The following is a 21398-nucleotide window of genomic DNA, read 5'->3' as shown; positions in this document are numbered from 1 at the left end:
ACCAAAAAAGATGACAGTTGACAGCCATTTGGAAACAATGTGCCTTTTCTTCTTTTAGTCTTTCCAAATTCACTTTTGGTTGTGCTGATAATCTGCTTGCTGCTATTTCAGGCTTTAGTATAAGCACAAAAGAAGATGAAGACTTCTGTGAAAGCTAATTACAACATACTCGATTTTTTAGAAAGCTTGTATAGTCTTTATATGCTTCTTGGAGAATTAAAGCTTAGAAAAGGGACAAAAGTTCTAATTAACTGCAATTTTTCATCTATATAGCAGTGCATTGTTTACATCTACACATCACATTAAATTTTTAATGAAGTAAATATAGCAAAAAATTCACTCGTTAGTTAGTATGTTCAAAATAACTATTATAATTTAATGTTTGTGTATATTTAAAATACATAAGTTATAAACAATTACTTATTTCACTCAAATTGTAAAATTTCATTGCTTTCAAGCAAAGCACAAAGAAGATAACATGTAATGGCAGTGGCTTCCCCACTTTATGAATGAACCGAAACCACAAACGTAGGCTCTGGAGAATGTGCAAGTGAAAATAATGCAATAACTAGTAAACAGCTGAGATAGAGAGCTGAAAGAGATGTAGATAGCGATGTAAAGATATGGAAGAAGTTTTGGAAAAATTTAGAAAAAGTTCCATTAGTAACAACAGTCTTTCATTAAAAAAAAAAAAAACACATTAAAAGATTTGAGCTGTTATGTCACAAAGGTAACTGAAATAGCAGTTGTGAAAAAATTTATAGGAACTTTGGAACTTGATAAATGAAATTTCCTCATACAGAAGGAGAAATACTTATCTGATATTAAAAGTTCCATTACAATAATAATTTAACAGCTGTTTCAGAGAATGGATACAGCAAGTTGATTTTTAAGTGTTCAATCATTTTTCCATGGAAATCCTTCATACAGGATGAGGAAAAGGGTTGTGAATCTTGAAGAAGGAATGTTTTTGTGTGACTTTTCTAGGAGGAATAGACTGTGTTTCAAATTAAAGCTAGAATTGTGTACAAATCTGAGGATTTTATTATCCAAGTCTGAACTTTGTATCTTATTATGAATAGAAAATCTAAAGCTATTTTCAAGACTTTCATAAGAGGAAGGTGGTTTTCAAGATAAGGAATATTTCTGCTAAGGAAATAAAGAAACCGTTTCTTTTAAGAGAGGTCCAGATGTAGTTAAGAAACCTAATGTTCTTTTTTTATCTGACATATTTTTTGACCCAGGTAAGATGAGACAGTGTGGTTAAAGTTCAGAATATTGTAAATTTTTTATAATGCATTTTAGTATTATTAAACTGTTTTTGTGTTTGGAAGTGTGCAGACTCAATTCACTTAATTACTGAGAAAGTAAATATAAATTTTTAAGAATATGAGAGAATTATTATTATTATTATTATCTGAGACCTCCAGGGAGTCAAGGACTCATCGAGGGAGGCTAAAAATCACCCAAAACAGCTATCATACTTTCTCTTAAATTCATTCACACTAGATGCACCCACTACCTCTAAAGGCAACCTTTAGAGGTAGTGGGTGCATCTATAATCTTGATTATAGATGCACCCACTGGATTAATCATTATACATGGATTAGATCTGGATTAATATGATTATATTAATCCAGATATAATCTTTGTAACCCTTCTTTGCACCTTTCCACAGCTTCTTTATCCCCTTGGAACCTGGGAGACCAAATCTGCACACAATAATCCAGGTCTTATCAAAGCCTTATAAAGAGGCAAAATGACTTCCTTATCCTTACATGTCAAGGTTTGCTTCAACATTGCAATTAGCCTCTGAATTGTATTTGCAACTTTTGCTATGTGACCTTTCAACTTTAAATTCCTGTCCACCAATCCACCAAGATTCCTTGCCTCTTCAGTTTCTTGTAGCAAAATCCCGCTAATATAATATGCTGCTGGAACTCTAATGACACCAAAATGCATAACTTTACACTTACGAACAGTAAATTAACAGTAATTTTCGTTTGCCCAAATTTCCAGTCTATTCAAATCATTTTGTGGTTGCTGAATATCAGTAGCATCCCTGATTGCCCTGCCTATCTTAGCATCATTGGCAAACAATTGCACATCTGATGTTAGATCCTTCCTGATGTCATTAATGTATAGATTAACACGTTCGCTGCCAACTACGAGTATACTTGTAGTTCATATATGAACTTCACAAGCCAACTACGAGTATACTCGTATGTCGATTTACCGACCTCCTATGTCAAATATGAGTTAACCCTTAATATATTTACCTTAATTTGGATTCTGAATAAAGCAGAGAACATGTCTGGGGGCTTGGTAGAAGGGAAATAATTTCAACTAAAATATTATATATTATATATGTGCCTCAGAAGCCAACTACGAATATACTCGTATGTCAATTACCAACCTCCTATGCCAAGCGTGAGTTAATCCGCAGCATAACACGTAATTTGTAAATCAATTTAAAACTAATAAAATCAACAAAAATAAAAACCAATCAATAAAATAAAAAAACAATTTATTCAAATTAAGAATGGTACATTTTAACACAATTTTCCACGCACAATGGTGGTTTTCCTGGCAAACAGGACAATAATAACGTGTTTCGCGTGTTTGTTTGTTTTGTGTACACACACAGCATGGCTTTGTTAGGCGATTCTTTTTTTTCTCTTGGTGGTAAAATTTCCAAAAAATGAAAATCTCGATTCCTCCTGATATTCTCTGATGCTGTAAGCTCATCCATTCAAAAAAAAAAAAAAAACTGAGATAAATTGATATCTAAATTTTAACGCAGTCATTGCATTTCCAGTAATCATGGTATAAAATTTATGCGCATTTTGAATGTATACCTCAAAAATGCGTATTGCCAATTTCTTTGGCCATCTAATTGTCTTTTGTAAGGTGGAATAATAAAATAGCATTTGATCAAAAAAAATCGGTGCCTGACATCCCCAAATTATAATCGCTAACAATGTTGGGTTTTAATTGAAATTTACCATTCCGATTTTGCGTTTCAACCATTTCAAATTTGTTCATATTTGAAATGGAAAGAACTTCCCTATCTTATCCTTCCATTTGTTGACTACAACAGGACCTCTTCTTTGCCAGACAAATTCAAATTCCCCTTTCTTTAGTTTTTTCTGAATAACATCTGGTGGATTGTTTTTCCTATTATTTATCAGCGTTCTACACACGAACGATTTTCTGTCAGTAAGCGATTCCATTCAGATGAAGTCCTGACATTATTCAAGGACAAGTTATCCAAAAAAATGTTAGCCTTGCTTACACATTGCATCAGGTCCGGTTACTTCAAATTTCAAGATAATATATACAAACAAAATCATGGACTGGCTATGGGTAATCCTTTATCCCCTGTACTCGCAAATATTTACTTAGAGGATTTTGAAACCAAGACTATCTCTTCCTTTATTTTAACACCTAATGTTCGGAAACGTTATGTGGATGATGTCTTCATTGTTTGGAGCCAGGGACATGAATCCCTTATGGTTTTCCTCGAACATCTCAATAGCCGACATCAAAGTATTAAGTTTACTGCCAAGCTTGAAACGGATAATTCCTCGACTTTTCTTGATGTCAAACTGACTCGTTCTTCTGGTAAACTCAAAATATCGATATATAGAAAGCGCACACATACCAACAGATATCTGCACAGTCAGTCCCATCATTTCACTCCTCATAAGCTTGGAATAATTTCCACCTTGGGACATAGAGCATGTTCTCTTCTTGATGACCCAAACGAACTTCTTACAAAAATAAACCATCTGAAAACTTCTTTCGAAGTTAATGGATATTCCAAGAAAATCATTGAAAAATTCCTTCTTAATCCTCCTAGACATCACTCAGAAGAAACAAATAGATTCAAATGCAATATATCTACTCCTTACATAAGTACTGTTTCACATAAATTAGCAAAAGTTCTAAGAAAATACAATATCAGAACCTTGTTCACTCCACTTCCAAAGATCCGTTTCTTAATTAGCCACCCAAAATCTTGTCATCATCAACTCAAATACCCTGGTGTATATAAAATATTGTGTGATTGTGATATTCCTTATTTTGGGCAGACAGACAAAACTGTCGAATTGCGTATAGAAAAACACATGAGGGATATTACTTACAAGAGACAGCGAGCGAGTGCATTATCAAGTCATATCCTTTTCTCGGCTAATCCTAATGATGAAAACCAAAGTCACAAAGTCTGCTGGGAAAAATCTACTAACATCTTCTGTTGCAGTGACGAACTAGAGAGAAAAATCGTGGAATCTAGAGAAATCATCTTCAATCCTGTTCATCTAAATAACTTGAGCTACAAACGCCAGTACATGATTCAGCTGTAATCATGTACTGGCGTTCACGTGATGCTGCAAGCACGCACTCTTCCAACAATGCAACAAACAAAAGAACAGCTTCAAATACAACTACAACGTTTTCATGCTAATTATGTATAGAGACTGTCTATGTTGTTCATAGTCTTTTAACCTTCAATGTTTAGTGTTTTTCTTTCTTTTATAATGTCACCTGAAGAAGGCTGTTACAGGCCGAAACTAGTAGTGTTTTTATATTAAAACCTTTTTAATTAAATCTCGGTTCTAGTCATTCAATTCTTCATAAAACTATGTATGTTAACTGAGTTAATGATCATTCTGTCATATATATATATGTAGAAAGTTTTTTTACCTTGGTAAAAAACTTTCTACATCTATCTCTCCATCCTGAGATTTTTATTTAATAAGGTCAAAGCACCTTATGGTAACTTGTTTTGATAAAATACTAATAAGCTCTGTATTACTTAAACCTTGGTATTTCTAAGCCTGGCTCCCACTGATGAGACCTCAATAAAGGTCGAAACTGGTCTGGGTAATGGCCCCTTGTCTTTAATGCATAGCATCATACATCTCCTCAAGGAGATGTGCTTTGCATTAAGAGTAAATACTAAGAATAGTGATCACAGCTTATTCCACCTTTACCACGAGTTGCACTACGTGCAGGTCGCCCAGACTTGCACTACTTGCAGGCACAAACTTGATTTACTTGTCTGTTTGCTTAGTTGAAAAATGGATTAAAGCCAGGTTTATATTTAAAATAGCCTGGCATCTTTAACATATACATACATACATATATACATACATACATACATATATATATATATATATATATATATATATACAGTCATACCCCGAAGTTACGCGGTAGGTGTAACCAACAAAAAGCGCGTAAGTCGAATTCGCATAACTCGGGTATAATTTTGCATGTAATTTATATATACAAACATACAAAATATTAGTTAATTGGGACCAAAGATTTACCAAAACACCTATATTTTTTAAGAAATATAATCATAATTGTAGTTTTTTGTACATAAAAAAAAAGAAAGTTATTTCGATGTCGATGGTTTCATAAAATCTAATAAATTCGTCTGACGGCATAATGTCTTTTTCTTGTCACGCAAAATTTCTTCATAGCAAGCTAATGATTTTTTTATTCCTTGCCTTGTGGCTACAATTCATTCCTCATTAGAATCTCTGTCCTCCAAAATCTGTAAACCTTTCTTTTATGATTGTTCTTACTGTGGGTACCTGAATATTGAACTTCTTTACTAGCTCACAAATTTTCATTCCACCTTCAAAATCCTTAATAATGTTGAGCTTTGTTTAAAAAGTCAATGTTTTTCTTTTCTTGCTTGCTGTAGAAAAATCGGACATGCTTCCTTTGGATGACATTATTATTTTTTATGTGATAAAATTTTTATCAAGAACATAACATTAAATAATCGCAAGGTTTGTAGACTTTAAAAATCGTGTATGAATGGAGACTGTGCGAAACACGTCAGTGCTTGTTCACAGCATGTGCGACACTGGCGAATGCGGCCAGCGCTGGAAAGATACGACTAGTGGTGAGGTGTGAAGCGGGACAGGAATACGTACATATAAGAAACCGCGTAATTCCGGATTCACGTAAGTCGGGGTATGACTGTGTATATATATATATATATATATATATATTGAAGGCTGTTTGTTCACATAGCATATACATATCTGGCAAATGAGAGAAAGTGAATGCATCAATGGCTAGGCCTTCTATTCTTCATAATAAATGTTTTGAAATCCCCAAAGAAAGTGTTTTTTAGGCAATGCTTAAAGAGTTTGACTAAGCCTGGTAAAAAATACATCAGGAAGTTTGGAAAATCACAGAATTCAACAACTATGTTTGCAGAATTAAAAGAAGTAATCAAAATGATGGTGTCCAACCTAATGTAACAAAAACCAAGGTCTCAACTTGAACTAGGGTTGCCATATATCAGACCTACAACATATTAACTAATTAGGCTATGAGAGAAGTGACAGAGTACATAGCAACAATGAGCCATGCATCTCTTATTGCAAAGTCGGGCCTAGAGTCCTAAATGCCACCCCCAATGGGCTAAACTGGGTGGTCTTCGCCGTGGGGGCTGCAGATCTGAGGATGAGTACTTCAAATTTGGGGCAGTTTTATGCATTCGAATATGTTGAGGTTTGGAAAGTTTCTCAGGGCTGGGACAGATTTGAGGAATAGCCTCTCATATTTATATTTGCTGCAGTACAATAAAGTAGGTCCTCTTCCAGCATATCCTGTGGTGGGTGTCTAAAGTATAGTCAGCAAGTTCAGAATGGCTGTAATGGTGGAACTGGATGTAGTCCATGTGTTCAGAAATTTTGATATTGGCTGGCCTGCCTGTTTGGCCATAGTAGAACAGTTTGCAACTGCAAGGGACATAGAAGACACCTGGTAAGTCTAGGGGATGTAGCTGGTCTTTAGTGGAGTGGATAGAAATGTCAATTTTTTGGGGCAGTGGTTGTAAGGTTGTATTTCTTTAGGATTTTTGTTAATTTTTCAGATGTGCCCTGGATATATGGAATGGTAATAGATTTTGTACAATCTCTGCTCTGAAGAGAAGAGCAGGGATGGTTGCAGTTACAAGGTTTTAATATTTTGTAGATTTTTTGGGGAGTTGTAGCCAATGGCTAAGAAACCGTTGAAAATATGGGAAAGTTCAGTAGTTAGGGCACTGCTATTAGAAATGATTATTTTGCCATGCTATATAGGGTTTTTATAATCCCATATAGTTGGGAGATGTGTAGTATGAATGCTGGTTCTTCACAGAGACCTTTGAAGAAAAAGCCTTAAACTCTGCCCCAAATAAACCCTCTATCTGGCTCTGCAACACATGATCTATATAGCATAGCCAGACAGAGGGTTTATGTGGTACAGAGTTTAAGACTTTTTTTTTCCAAAGGTCTCCATGTGAAGAAGTTGGCCAGGGATGGAGAATGTGAAGAACCCAAGGCTGTTTCCTTTCATCCTGTACACCCCTTGAGGGTACATTGCAGGAATTTGATGATAATGATGATGATAAGGTGATATATCTTTTTTGCTACTTTATAAATGAAGATATATGAATTATACATTAATTCAGCTTTGGTATCTTTCTGAACAGGCTCACACTGATGAGAGCTCAATAAAAGGCAAAACCAGTTCCAAATAATGATCCTTTCTTAATGCATAGCAATATATATGACCAGAAAGAAGCAAATTATATTCTTGTTTATATTCCTTTACGTAAGCATAAGCAAATAAAATCTGCACATGAAGCATCTTCACAACTAGACTTCACATGAATTACCTCAGTATCAAGTAATGCAAGAACATTATGAGAATGACCACTACTCTGTTTCAATCTTTACTGAGGTCTCGTCTGTGGAAATCATACTCCAAAAGAATACCAAAGTTGAATCAATGCAAAAGTCATCTGTTTTCCATATACAAGTATTAAAAAATGTATCATTATTATTGAAATACTCTGGATTACAGATATTTTTCAAAGTTTTTTCACTTAGTTATAAAGTATATTATATTTGACAAGAAATTATATTCTTGTTTACTCTTTTACCCAAAGTATAAGCAAGCAAAGTTTGTGCATGAAATATCTTTAGGACTAGGCTACATATAGTGAGAGGAACCCTCGACACTTCTGCACATGGCACATAAGAAGGAGAATCCATTCCGATAATAGGGTAATCAATCCATTTCATAGGATGAGTGTTTATTATTACATGTCAGAAAATTAGTTTTTCTTTTATGAACATTTTAGTTTTTAAAGTGGTAACTATTTTGCTTGCATAATAGTTGGAAAAGTTTATGTATAAAGCACGTGATTTTGCATGTTAGTGAAAAATTTATACATCCCTTATTCTTTTCTCCCCCTTCAACATGAATCGACTCTTCTTGGCACTCTGATAGCTATGATTCTCTCAACTGTAGGCAGACTATATGTATATGTGTACATATATAAGAGCTGTTGACTTCACATCAATTATTCTTGTATTATGGGATAGAGAAGCAATGGATGTGAACTCAACAACTTCTATATGCAAGTAGTCTAATTGTGAATATATTTCATGTGGAAAATTTGTTTGCTTATGCTTAGGTAAAGGATTAAACAAGAATAAAAGTTCATGTCAAATATAATTTGCAACACAGGATACTGAGGCAACTGATATAATGTCAACAGCTTCTATGTACATACAAGTAGCCCAGTTATCGAGATATTTCATGTGTAAATTTCATATGCACACCGCTTGGGTAAAAGATTAAACAATAAAATAATTTCTCGGACTATAATGAACTATTCAAATATTAACATTTATCAGATTTGTAGCAATTAAATTTCTATGAAATACCTTTTTGAAAATCCTTCAGAAACAGGCATCATGGCAACTGGAACTTTTTGTAAATCTGCATCTATTTAAAAAGAAGGCCTTCAATTTATTAGTTTTTAAAAATTGAAATTGAAATATACAAGTTTTCAACATTTATCTGCAAAGAAGTACCTTATACCTGAATATAGAGAAGCCATGGATAACGACAATCCACTTTCTTTTATAGAATTGAGTTTTGATTCACTGGCTTCTAAAAATAAAAAAATAAATTATAATAATAATATCCATAAGAATTAATTATCCATTATTCTTACTTGTTGAAATTTAAATTAAATTTATTGTTAATACTTTTTTTGTGATTAAACCTAGAAAAATGTGGTTAGAATAATTAATTATCACAAGTACGGTGATCTCTCCATCATATGACCTTCAAATAACTAAACCTTCAGCTAAGTAACTTTAAATGGGTTTAGTGTATCCACTGACTTCTGGTACTGTACCATGCAATATCTTCAGTTAACTGACCCCCCCCCCCCTACAATTTATTTTAATGACTGGTAAACTGATTCCCCACTGTGGTAAGATAATAGTGGATTATTGTAAAATTATGGCTGCCATGTATTAATTTCATCTACATAATGCTATGTTCATTTTTGAAGATTTGTTGTATTAATTTAAAAATTAAATTCTGAATATGAGCAAAAATAGACTGTGAAATAACATTTCTCATTTAAGAAAGTATATTCATGTATATCACTGCATATACAGTATACGCTGATTATCTTCTAAGTATAAATACCTTTTTTTTATCTTTAATTTCCTCCCCCTTTGCTCCAATATAATCTCTATTATTACAATCAAAGAAGAAGAGATAATATAACATTTGAAAATTGAAACCTAGAGTGCTGCTTCAAAAAAAGGGTTAACCAGATATAAAACACAGGCCTAGAAAATATCCTGGAAAGATGCGGTCATGAGTATATTTTAAAACTATAAAACACAAGCACGGTTACTTTGGGTGAAGATAACAGTGAGCTCCTCATTATTGTAAAGTTAATCTAATGTAAATATTCAAGGAAAGGACTAGTCTATGTTTTGGAATGCCAATGATTTGGAGAGAATTAAACATATTAACAGATTGCTACTCCTGTTTTACTAACATAACTGGATTTTTCTACAAAGACCAAACATTAAGCATTATAAACTCAGAATAGGCTATAAAACCAGTGTCTCACACTTTAGGTCATCTAGCACCCACTTTGTCATTTCTACAAAGTACTGTGATAATGATGGATGATAAATCTTCTGATTCCATTGCAGACAGGAAGTACCATTATCTGATGAAGTATTTATGAAAGTGCAAACAAACTGAACATTAAACAATTTGGACATAGATTTCAGTTTATCAAGCAACAATCTGAACTGACTGGATCTTGTCGTCAATGGAACTTACTAACTTCAAGAACAAAATTTTCAGTTTTTAGAAATGAAAACAACATCCTAGCTTCCTATTTTGAGACAAAGAAGAATGGAATTTGGCATTGTCATGATACAGATAGCTTCTTTAAGACAAATGAATTAAATTCAAGAGCTGGCAGAATATGAAATGGTTTGTACTATTCCAAACAATCTTAAAAGAAATTTTGCAGGAGTCATATAAAAAAAGCAGTGACTGCAATAGTCATTGTAAGGAATTTGATTGAATGAATTTATTCAGGATGATTATTAGAACCAGTCAGGTTTTAAGTGCACAATATACATCAGCTTGGTTGTTAGTCATCATGTATGTGCACTAAATTCCAGAGGCATCAAGAATAAACATGATGAAATTTTAGCACTGGTGAATAACATAGGATCAAGAATTGTTCCCATTAATGAGACCTGGCTAACAGAACAAGATCCTTACAGTGTTCAAGAAGGTAGGAGAGAAAGGATGGGCGGCATATAATACTAATGACTGCAGAGGGATTAAATCCAACCAGAGTAGAGATCCCAAATGGTGGTGATGATAGTATGAGTAATACAAATAATGGGTCTGAGGCTGTTCAGAAATTCATAGAACAAAATACACAGTCAGAAGGAGAGAAAGCATGCAAGAAAAAAGGAATGGAAATTTATAGAGTTACTGAAGGATAACTACTTTAAGCAGCATCTGATGGAAGTAGTACAAGAACAAATGCATCCAGTAATAGCATCTGAGAATCTGATGTAAATAAACAACTTCTTTTTAAAAGTAATATATAAGTCTATATAATTACAAAGGTAAGTATTTGGTAAAAATTTAAAGCACATTGTAAATTGGAGAAATCAGATAAAATCTGTCCAAGTGTATATGGAGCTCAGAGGAAATTATTAAAAGAACTAAAATGACTGTGCTCATCAACAAAATGAGGATAGATGATTCAAATATGTATGATGGTTAATACAGAACTACAGCACTCACGTGAACATGCCATCAAACCCTCAATAAAGAGGAGTGATGACATGATATGGCCTATTCAGAACCAAGCAGGAACAACTTCCTCTCTGCAATCCCTGCAGAATAATGTCACAGTTTAAATTTGCGATTAATCTGGTATAGCTTATTCTCTCTCTCTACACCATGTTGATGTTGTTTGCTACTAGGATGTTAATTTTTGCCTTATAATCTGCCTGCAAACCATGAAGGGGACACATATTACAAGAAGGAGCTGATCCAGTTGTATCATCTGTAGTCTTGTTTCCATAATTGCAATGTAGCTTTAGATTCAACACTGGTGAATGTCCATATCTATATGGAGCTTCTCGAATTGGTATGAATAATGTACCTATGTAAATTAAATGCAAGCAATACAACATGCACCTCAATATAATTGGTATATTCTGGTGGGAGCTGGTCAGATATGTCATCTAGAAAAACAAGTACAGACCACATTACACACAGATACAAAGTATTCTGATCTTTGTGTTTGCAAGAGTGGCTGGTAGACAAATGCAGATTAATGTTTCATTAATCTGCATTAGGAGAAGCTGCATGATGGAACATAGCTGTGCCATGGTGGCAGAGCATTTAGTGGCATCTAAGCAGTATTAATGATCCTGATGTCTGGAGTTTGCAATAAAAGCAATAAAATAAAATAAAAGCAAACAAAGTTTACGCATGAAGTAACTTCACGACTGGGCTACAAGTCGTGAAGTAACTACTAGTCATAAAGTTACTTCACCAAACTTTGTCTGCTTACACTTGGATAGAGGATGAAACCAAGAATATAATTTCTTGGCATCTTTAATTTATAATATAACCAAGTGAAAAAAACTTTCAAACCAACCAAAAAGATGTATGACAGCCTGACAGGTACTGTACATATAGGATGGTCTGACAAGGCCTTACAAGTACTGTACATATAGGATGGTCTGACAAGGCCTTACAAGTAATAAAACAACTATTTACATCAAAGTGAGAAAGCAGTTCATTGGCTTTGACATAAAGACTAGGAATAGGTGATGCTCAAAATGCTCCTATGCAATTCTAATAGCATGATGGTGGAGTGGATCCAGCCACCAAATTGTGCTATCTTTTGCAGAAGCATAGACTTGAGTTGCAACAGGAATAAGGTTGTCAGGACACTGACAGTTCTACCACACATAATCAGTTGCTGTATACTCTTGAGTCCTGAATTAGTGTGAAAATATTGCTATCAACAATAACACAGCCAATGAGAATTTCTTATTGTCTTAAGTCATCTTTTCACATGAATTGGTGCATTTTTATGGTCAGACACGGTATTAATAATGACTAGTCCAGGTCCAGGACAGAAATCCAGCAAGTACTTACTATTATTATTAGCTTTGCTCTTTTCTTCAAACACTTCTATATCAAGATCAAAGACCTCTGAAAAATCAAGGATTCATCGAGGGGGAAACACCACTTATACCAACTTCATGCCTTCTCTTAAATTCATTCACACCAGATACCTCACTATTTCAACAAGCAAACTGTTTATTCCGCTCACTCCCTGCTTTTCAAGAGAAAATTCTAGCTCTCATCTCTTTCATAATTGAACACAAACTTAAGTTTCACAGATGCACATTTTTTATCTTCACCTAACACATAACAAAAAATTTCATCAACCAATACCCCATAACACCCTTTCAGAATTAAATTATGTTAAAAATATCAAAAAATTATATTCTTGTTTAATCCTTTATACAAATCCAAACTGGCCATCATCAGTTTGGTGGTGCACATAAAATCTCCTTAAAAATTCTTGATGCTGTCCAGAGGAGAGCAATTTGGCTCATAGATGATCCTTCCCTCACAGGCTCACTGCAACCTCTACATCACAGATGCTGTGTTTCTTCTTACAGATACATCCATGGTCACTGCTCCAGTGAATTGGCAAACATCATTCTCTACTTGCTGTTAAGCCTGTTAAAACAAGAACAGTTGTCTAACAATACAACTACAAATTCATTGAACTTGCTTCTCCTCTTCCTCATTTATTCCATCTACCTCTATCCTCTGGAACAGCCTTTCCTGTGATTTATTTCTCTTAACCCTTATTTACACCTCACAATGTGGCACTGATGTGCTAGAGGTTCTTGTACTTCTCATGTGTGGGGGTTAAAAAAAATGTAAGCAAACAAAGATTGCATATGAAGTATCTTCACAACTCTCTGCTACCCTTTTAGAAGTTTATGTCTCTATCATATCACTCCTATTTGACCTGCTTTTATACTCTTAATCTCTCCTCAGCCCACCCATGGTACAAATGTACCATAGATTTACTAATAACTTTTCTTGGGTGGAAACTACATAATAATATATATCAAAAAATCTACATTCTATAATCCTAATATCAACTTTGAAACTCTTCTTTGCACATCTTCGATGCAGCTTCTTCATCTCCCTCAGAATCCAGGAGACCAAATCTACATACTCTGCACAACTCATTTCTGTATGTGATTTCTTATCATCTATTTATAAAATCTTCACTGCTCTTTCAGAGATACTCGTATGAGTATCTCTGAGACGCACTTCACTGAGCGCTTCTGCATGTTCAGATATGACAATGACCCTAACTTGTTCCCTGGATATCATTAAAGTCTTTGCAATATTTCTGGCTGGTATTCATTTATCATCAAAGATCATGTCATGCACTGCATTGATGTTTTCAGGTATGATCACTGTGGAAGGTTTTCCTGACCTGGGGACATCTGTTGTTTCAGGATGCCCAGTTTTAAACTTGGCCAACCAACTGGCAACTGTTGAATATGCTGGAGCACAGTCCCCTAAAAACTCACACAGAGTCTGGTGAATCTCAGTTGCATACTTTTTATTTTTATAAGACTATGAGTTGGTCACATGTTGACTACTGTGCACAGATTTGGTCACCTGTGTCTCTAGGGAACCGAGAGGTGGTGGAGAGGATTAAGAGATGAGTGACCAAGCTTGTGACATGTCTGTAGAATGTTCCTATGAGAATAAATAAGAGAAGAGAGAATATGATAGAAAGTTATAAGTTACTAAAGGAATTCTATAAGATCGACACAAAAGAAATTTTTCAATACATAAGGAGTAGGGGGAAAACAAGGAGTCAACTTGGAAGTTGTCTAAGAGTGTTGTTAGTAAGGGTGTGTGGACCAAGAGTGGTGAATGAGTGTAATGAATTGCCAGAGGTGGTTATGAGTGCTCCAAAAGTAAGATGTATGATAGGCATTATGTTAATAGATAGTTGGATCTTCCATGATGAGTCCTCTGACTCTATGGAGTACCCGTATAAATAATAATAAATGAGACTCATGAACCATCTGACATTTACCATTTGACACAGTTTTGTGCTAAATGATAAATGGTGGGTAGCTGGCTGCAGACTGGAAAATAGAATACTTTTAGTGAATAAAGAAAAACAAATCCTTTTATTATTATTATTACGGGCGACTCCAGGGAGTCCTTGGACTCATCGAGGGAGGCCCTAAACATCATGTCCACACAACTATACGACATTTTAACTTTACAAAACACAGATGCAGCACAACTAAGCAGTTTATGGAACTATTATTGACTTAACAAGAATTTCATACAGTAATCTACCATTTATCTGATCACACTGAGAAAGCAATATGCTGTTCTGATCATTGAAGAGTCAGATAATTGAAATATAATTACACAGTGTGTATACCAGTAGTTGGTTGACATGCATAGGTTTTTTATTTGAAGGGTCATAGTTCTGGAAGTCAGATAAATGGTATATTGCTCTATTTAAATAAATAAATTAAAAAAAAAAAACTGATCCTGGGCAAGTACATTTTTTGCATGGCAAACAGAATTTTGCAAAATTTGTTGAGCATTGTGTTTGTGTATGTGCATAAAATAAAATATATTACTATAAAATGTGTATATTATAAAATACATTGGAAGAAGTGGGGGAGAGAGAGAGAGAGGTTGGTCAGTTTATTTGGATTTATGGCCAAAACAATTCAGGCTGCAAGACCAGTGCATTATATCTGTTAATTGCTTGTGTTCTTATGGAAGGTTTGTCTCTTTTGTGGGAAGAATGACCAGAGTTTTCAGAAAAATAAACTCTACTTTCACCACTTAATAAGATGAACTAAGTCACCTTCAGTTGAAAGGCCCTGATAAATTCTTTGAATCTTAGCCTTCTTTCTTTTATGGTTATACTGTTGTCAGAATTCATTTTTTTTAAAAATTATGAAGACAACTATAACATGGTAGTTGTTTCCATATTTTTTTAATAATGAATGCTGATCACTGTGTAACTATCAAGGAAAGGATACTCTAGTATCAGTTTTTGAGCAATTTTAAATAAAATGAGAAATAAAAATAACGAACATATTGCAAAAAAAAAAAAATGCACGCATGCAGTTACATTTAAGATTACATAATTAAAACTGAGAACTTTTATTGTTAAAAGACCATAAGATTTAATGATCACAAATACAAAGAGCCAACAAGTTTCACTAGCCACTGTCTAGCATTTTCAAGGCTGTACTGGTGTGAAAACAAATGCATCAAGTTACATGAAAACATACACTTTAGTAACTGTTAGGCTGTTACATCTGATAATTCGCGTTTGTTGCGTGCATGCGTTTGAATGCTTCAGTCAGAATCCGGTACATGACCACGTGTTGTGTAGTTTTTCGCATATTGTAGTTCTGTTGAGCTGAGAGAATTAATGAGATATTTCCATATGTCTTTAAGAATAGCACCTTGATTTCTATTTAAATTATTGCCTGTGCGTAGCACCACTGCTGCTTCTTTGAACGTTCTGTGTCTGTAGTCATTCTCGATGTAAGGCATAGAACTGTTTTTCCAATCTATAACGTGATTTGATGTTGAGAAATGATGAGCTAAACTAGATGTGATGATTCTATTATGATTGACATCCCCCACGTGTTCCTTCTGTCTTATTTCAAAACTTCTAGAGGTCTGTCCAATGTAAGAAAGGCCACACGTGCATGGAATTTCATATACTCCAGGAAATTTGAAGAAAGGTACCTCATCTTTGGGAGATCTTAAGACCTGCCTGATCGTGGTAGTTGGTTTAAAAACCACTCTGATGTCATGAGCTTTTAACATTCTCGCCAATTTTGTGGAAACTGAATTAATATACGGAATGACAGCTGTGGACACATATTGGGACTCCGTTCCACATTGTTGGGGGTTGTCTTTAAAAAGCAATTTGTTTAAAATGTTAGAAGGGTATCCATTCAAAGAAAGCATGTTAGGAGTCCCAATATGTGTCCACAGCTGTCATTCCATATATTAATTCATTTTCCACAAAATTGGCGAGAATGTTAAAAGCTCATAACATCAGAGTGGTTTTTAAACCAACTACCACAATCAGGCAAGTCTTAAGATCTCCCAAAGATGAGGTACCTTTCTTCAAATTTCCTGGAGTATATGAAATTCCACGCACATGTGGCCTTTCTTACATTGGAATGCATGCACGCCACAAACACGAATTATCAAATGTAACGGCCTAAAAGTTACTAAAGTGTATGTTTTCATGTAACTTGATGCATTTGTTTTCACACCAGTACAGCCTTGAAGATGCTAGACAATGGCTAGTGAAACTTGTTGGCTCTTTGTATTTGTAATCATTAAATCTTATGGTCTTTTAACAATAAAAGTTCTCAGTTTTAACAGCTTAGACCAAAAATGAACAGTTTAATTACATAATTAAATTTTTATAGTTTACAGACTTTACATATGGAGACAAAAATAAAAAAAAAATTAGAAAAGGCAGAATGAAAAGTTGTAGTGTATAATAATTTGAATAGTTAAATAATAAATATTTAATTTACTCACAATTATCTATGTTTGCTGCAGTCCCAAACTCTTTTACATGACCCCTCTAGGGTTTGTGACCCACAGTGTAAGAACCACTGAATATAGGACTGGAAAATAAACTACTGACATGGATAAGATAGTAGCCAACTAACACATATCAGAAAGTGGTATAGGGGGCTGGGATTTCCCAGAAGAGTTGGCAATGGTAACGCTGTGCTCTATTTACATATTCCAGAGTGATAGACCTTAGCCAGGTGAGCATTCATTATTTGAACAACCACATCTGCTTTAGGCACAAACATACTGTCTGCATTCAAAAGTTATTCCTCCACTTCCAGTATAATGACAGATTTCTTTTTGAGTGCCTTCAGTCTGCATAGCTAATTTCTTTCCACTCTCACTCTGCTTTCCATACGATACTCATAATGTATGTGCGGTGTTCCAACAAGGCCTACCTTTTCCTGTATGTTAGCTGCTTTTTCTAATTACCTAAAAAAATTCCCCCACTTCTTCCTTAATAGAACCTTCGGGGGGGGATAAGCTGAAACAAGTCTTTGTTCAATTTTCCAATGTTATTGTTTGAACTATTTGATATTGCCTGTCATTCAAGAAGATTATCTTTGCATTTAGTGTTGAATATCATAGCTAAATTTTCCATGTCATGATCATTATTGCTAAAATATAATATCTTGTAGTTAATATTTTGAAGAATCTTGCCTCTTTTTTTGACTATCTTTGACTATACCCACAACCTCTTGTGGGTATAGTCAAAGGTAGCCAAGTTTTTAAATGATTTAAAAGCATAATTAGAGTTCTTCCAGATGTTTGGAAGTTTTTTATATCCATATTACTTGCTTAGATTAGAAACGTTCTATAAGAATAGGCAGATTCCTAGATTATTAATTAATTCCTATTCTTAATTTAAACTACATGTAAAGTCTCATACATATGGTCTGATAATCCACTTTGTCCATAATGGTTTATAACTATATAATTCCAGTGTTGCTTTTTCCACTCTACTGCAATATGCTAGACTATTTATGATATGTTAATTTATACTGGCAACGTAATCTGTATACTCCAGGTACTGATAATGGGTGAAATCTGTCTTTTTGGAGAATGAATAAGAAATGGCAAACTATTTTGGATTTACAGCTGAAGAAACTAAGGTTATGTAGACAGTGCGTAATGGAAGCTAATATTAATACTGGTTTATAGGTGATCTCTGCATGTGGTATTTACTGAATGATTTTAATTTTTTTCAGATATTCTTTTAAAATACAACTTTCGAGGACTATCTAAATTTGGTTGGATTACAATATTTAATGTATAACTAATACGTATGTCTAAATAAGTGCATCCGACAGTCCATCCTACATTTGTTCAATATCTGAGTAGATAGCCTACTAAGAAGTGAACATAATAGTAGCTAGCTACTATTATGTTCATCTACTTCTTAGTAGATAGTTACTAGAAGTGAACATTATGTCAGCAGCTCTAGTCAGTTCAGTTTTCTCTGTATTCCTTGAAAGGTCACGTGGAGATTTCCTCCCTTAAACTATTTCTTTAATTTTATTAAATAATCTTCACAACTGTATAACTATTTTTTGTACATATACATTTATATCCAACTAAAGTTTTCAACTGAGTTATAACTGTATTAGAGATATAATGTCCCTCACATTATAAGCATGAGGAGAGTCGGATCGTCCAAATGCATGCATCCTTGCAATGTTACCTTGCCTTGTTAATGACAATCAAGAAACTTTGTTTGTTAAAAATACTGCAATAAAAAAAAAAATTAGTTAAAAACAGCATCCTTGACTTGATGAAATAAGATTTTTTTTTTTTAAATTTTCATATTTAACACCATGAAGAATACCATAAGTTACGCATCTGCATGATAGTTCATCAATGCAGCTACAATTTTTTTTTTTTTAATTCATCCATATATTTTTGTATCCTGGGCTGTTTACACATTTATGTCTAGGTAATCTTTATTTCTAACGATATTACTTAAGGAAGTTACAATGTATACTACATACCAATTAGAATAACTTTTAATTAATATTTTCAATATTTCAGCAAAGTCAAACTACCATCCTCAGGGAACAGTTAACAAATTGATACATGCATGCAGGCACTACATAAGGTAAGTACGAGTATTATGAAAGCCAAACAACAAAGGCAGATCTAAAGTCCTAAATAATGTCCCTAGTGAGCTGGGTTGGATGTTTTTCGCTGTTGGGCTGAAGTTCTAAGGATGAGTGCTTTCCAGGTTTGAGGCAGTTTCATGCAGTTAAATTTGTTCAAGATTTGGGTCAATCAATTCGTTCATTGTTCCTTAATAATGATAATTTGACTTTAACGAAATACTAGAAATATTAATTATTCTAATTAATATATAGTATATGTAACTATAAGTACTATCATATAAGCCTCACCTTATTACCAGAATCTTTATTTCATATCACAATAACCAATCAAATAAACTTCTGAAACATGCAATTATCTTTCTTGCATGAAATTAATAGACTGTGGTGTGCAACTGTGTTATTTAGTCATATCAAATATTTAGTCATAATTAGCAAAGACATTATTTGTTCACAACTAGATGTGTCATGCATCTGCTGTGCCCTTGGACATTTCTAGAAGTCATGGTGAAGAATAGGTTACAAGTATTCCCTTATATTATGCTAAATTATACAAAAAAATACTTCAACTACAGAACTATATTAAAATAAGATAGTCTAGATTCTAGAAAAAAATTGTTATTATACTGACCAGATAATTCCAAATCATCCACTTCTCCTTCAGTTTCACTAATATCTATAACAAAATCAAACTAACATGAAATATAAATTCTTGACTGCACTAACAAAATAAGAATGTGGATAAATAGAACTATCTAGTGAAAACAATACAATTTTTAAACAGCAATGTGTACTGTTATTTTCAAAGAATCTAATCACAACTTATGACTAGGAGATATGAAAATTCATATCTCCTAGTCATAAGTTGTTCTGACTGTTTATTTAAGTTCTGTTTATTTAAGCTGTTTATTTAAGTTCTGAATAATCTACTGTACCAAGTTTAATATGCATCTGAAATACACCAACTTTCTTGCAAGATGGCAACTTATAAAGAAGTAGTACATGACAGCATCAAATACAAAATTCCATTTCTCTGCCTTTTCTTAAATGCCTTAGGTATATAAATAAGGATCTAATATATTGGGAGCATGTCTCCTGTGGAAAATATATCACACTCTGTAATGCAGTCTGCATAAGTTTGAATATAAAGTAGTACAGTGGATTTTTCACTAAATAAACTCCTAAGGACAAACAGTTTGTTATAGTGGATATTAAAACATATTTGAGAAGAAATTATATTCTTGTAAAATTAAGAAACAAGATTTTATGTGAAAAGCCTCAATGACTAAACTAGTAATATATAGAAACAGTTTACATGATGTAAAGTCAACTACTATATACAAGTAGTCTACTTATTAATGTACTTCACATTAAAACTTTTTGTTTGCTCATTCTTTAGGTTCTTTAAGGTCAACACCAGTCTTCATGTAAAGTCTGGTTCACCTTAAAAGTTGAAACTGGTCTGGATGTGTTATGCATTATGGGATACAACAATAATTTGATGTTAACTGAATCTTCTCTCTATATACAAGTAGGCTAGCAATGAAGATATTTCACGTGCAAACTTTTATTTGCTCCCAACTTGATAAAATAAAAATAAGAATATAATTTCTTAGGTTAAAAATAATTCTCATAGTGAATGAGTTAGTTCAAATGATGTTGGTTAGCATACGGGTTAAATGACAGCATTAAACCTTACATATCATTAAAAAAAAAAAGCTTTCATTTCTATAAATGGTCAGAGTTCTGCTTAGTAAGACTTAAGTTCAGATGTAACTAGTAAAATTCTCTTTTTGCTGATTATATGAAATTGGGTAGAGCAATAAAATGACTCTTCAGAAGAAATTATGTGTCTTCAGGATGACAAGAAACATTGAAGAAGTGAAAATTTGTCAGTAACCCTTCCGAAGCACTGCCAGGAATTATTAAATGTAAATTCAATAATCATATTCTATAATCATAATGGACCACTATGGGCCAGATGCATAATATACAGCAAGTCAAGATGATCCCACCTTCTCAAGACAGGACCTGTTGCCACTAAAGGGGCTTTTGCATCAGCAAGCATTGCTGCTGAAAAAAACCTTCCCAGTTTGAGGAAATAACAATTAAACATGTTGAAAGTTTATTTTTCACTTGGTTGGAGTATAATAAAATTAGTTTAATCCTTTATCCAAGTGTGAGCAAACAAAGTTTGAGCCTGAAAGTATCTTCAGGACCATCTTA

The 21398-nt window shown here is 33.7% G+C and overlaps 1 protein-coding gene across 2 annotated transcripts in view; it reads right to left on the bottom strand.

Annotated features, from left to right (window-relative positions):
* The window catches only part of Rubicon (run domain Beclin-1-interacting and cysteine-rich domain-containing protein rubicon), a 357235-nt gene that overhangs the window by 146256 nt on the left and 189581 nt on the right, over nt 1–21398 (bottom strand). For both annotated transcript variants that reach the window (XM_090410954.1, XM_090410955.1), the window contains exons 10-12: nt 19804–19848; nt 8905–8976; nt 8748–8808 (exon numbers count right to left, since the gene is read on the bottom strand). In XM_090410954.1, coding sequence (XP_090267080.1) covers nt 8748–8808; nt 8905–8976; nt 19804–19848 — 178 coding nt within the window. The remainder of the gene's footprint in view (nt 1–8747; nt 8809–8904; nt 8977–19803; nt 19849–21398) is intronic.

The sequence above is a fragment of the Typopeltis vanoorti genome, chromosome 21 (genome assembly GCF_054136105.1).
Source record: "Typopeltis vanoorti isolate ZY-2024b chromosome 21, IOZ_Tvanoo_1.0, whole genome shotgun sequence".
In the NCBI taxonomy this organism is placed as follows: domain Eukaryota; kingdom Metazoa; phylum Arthropoda; class Arachnida; order Uropygi; family Thelyphonidae; genus Typopeltis; species Typopeltis vanoorti.
This window is presented reverse-complemented; position numbering and strand designations above follow the sequence as displayed.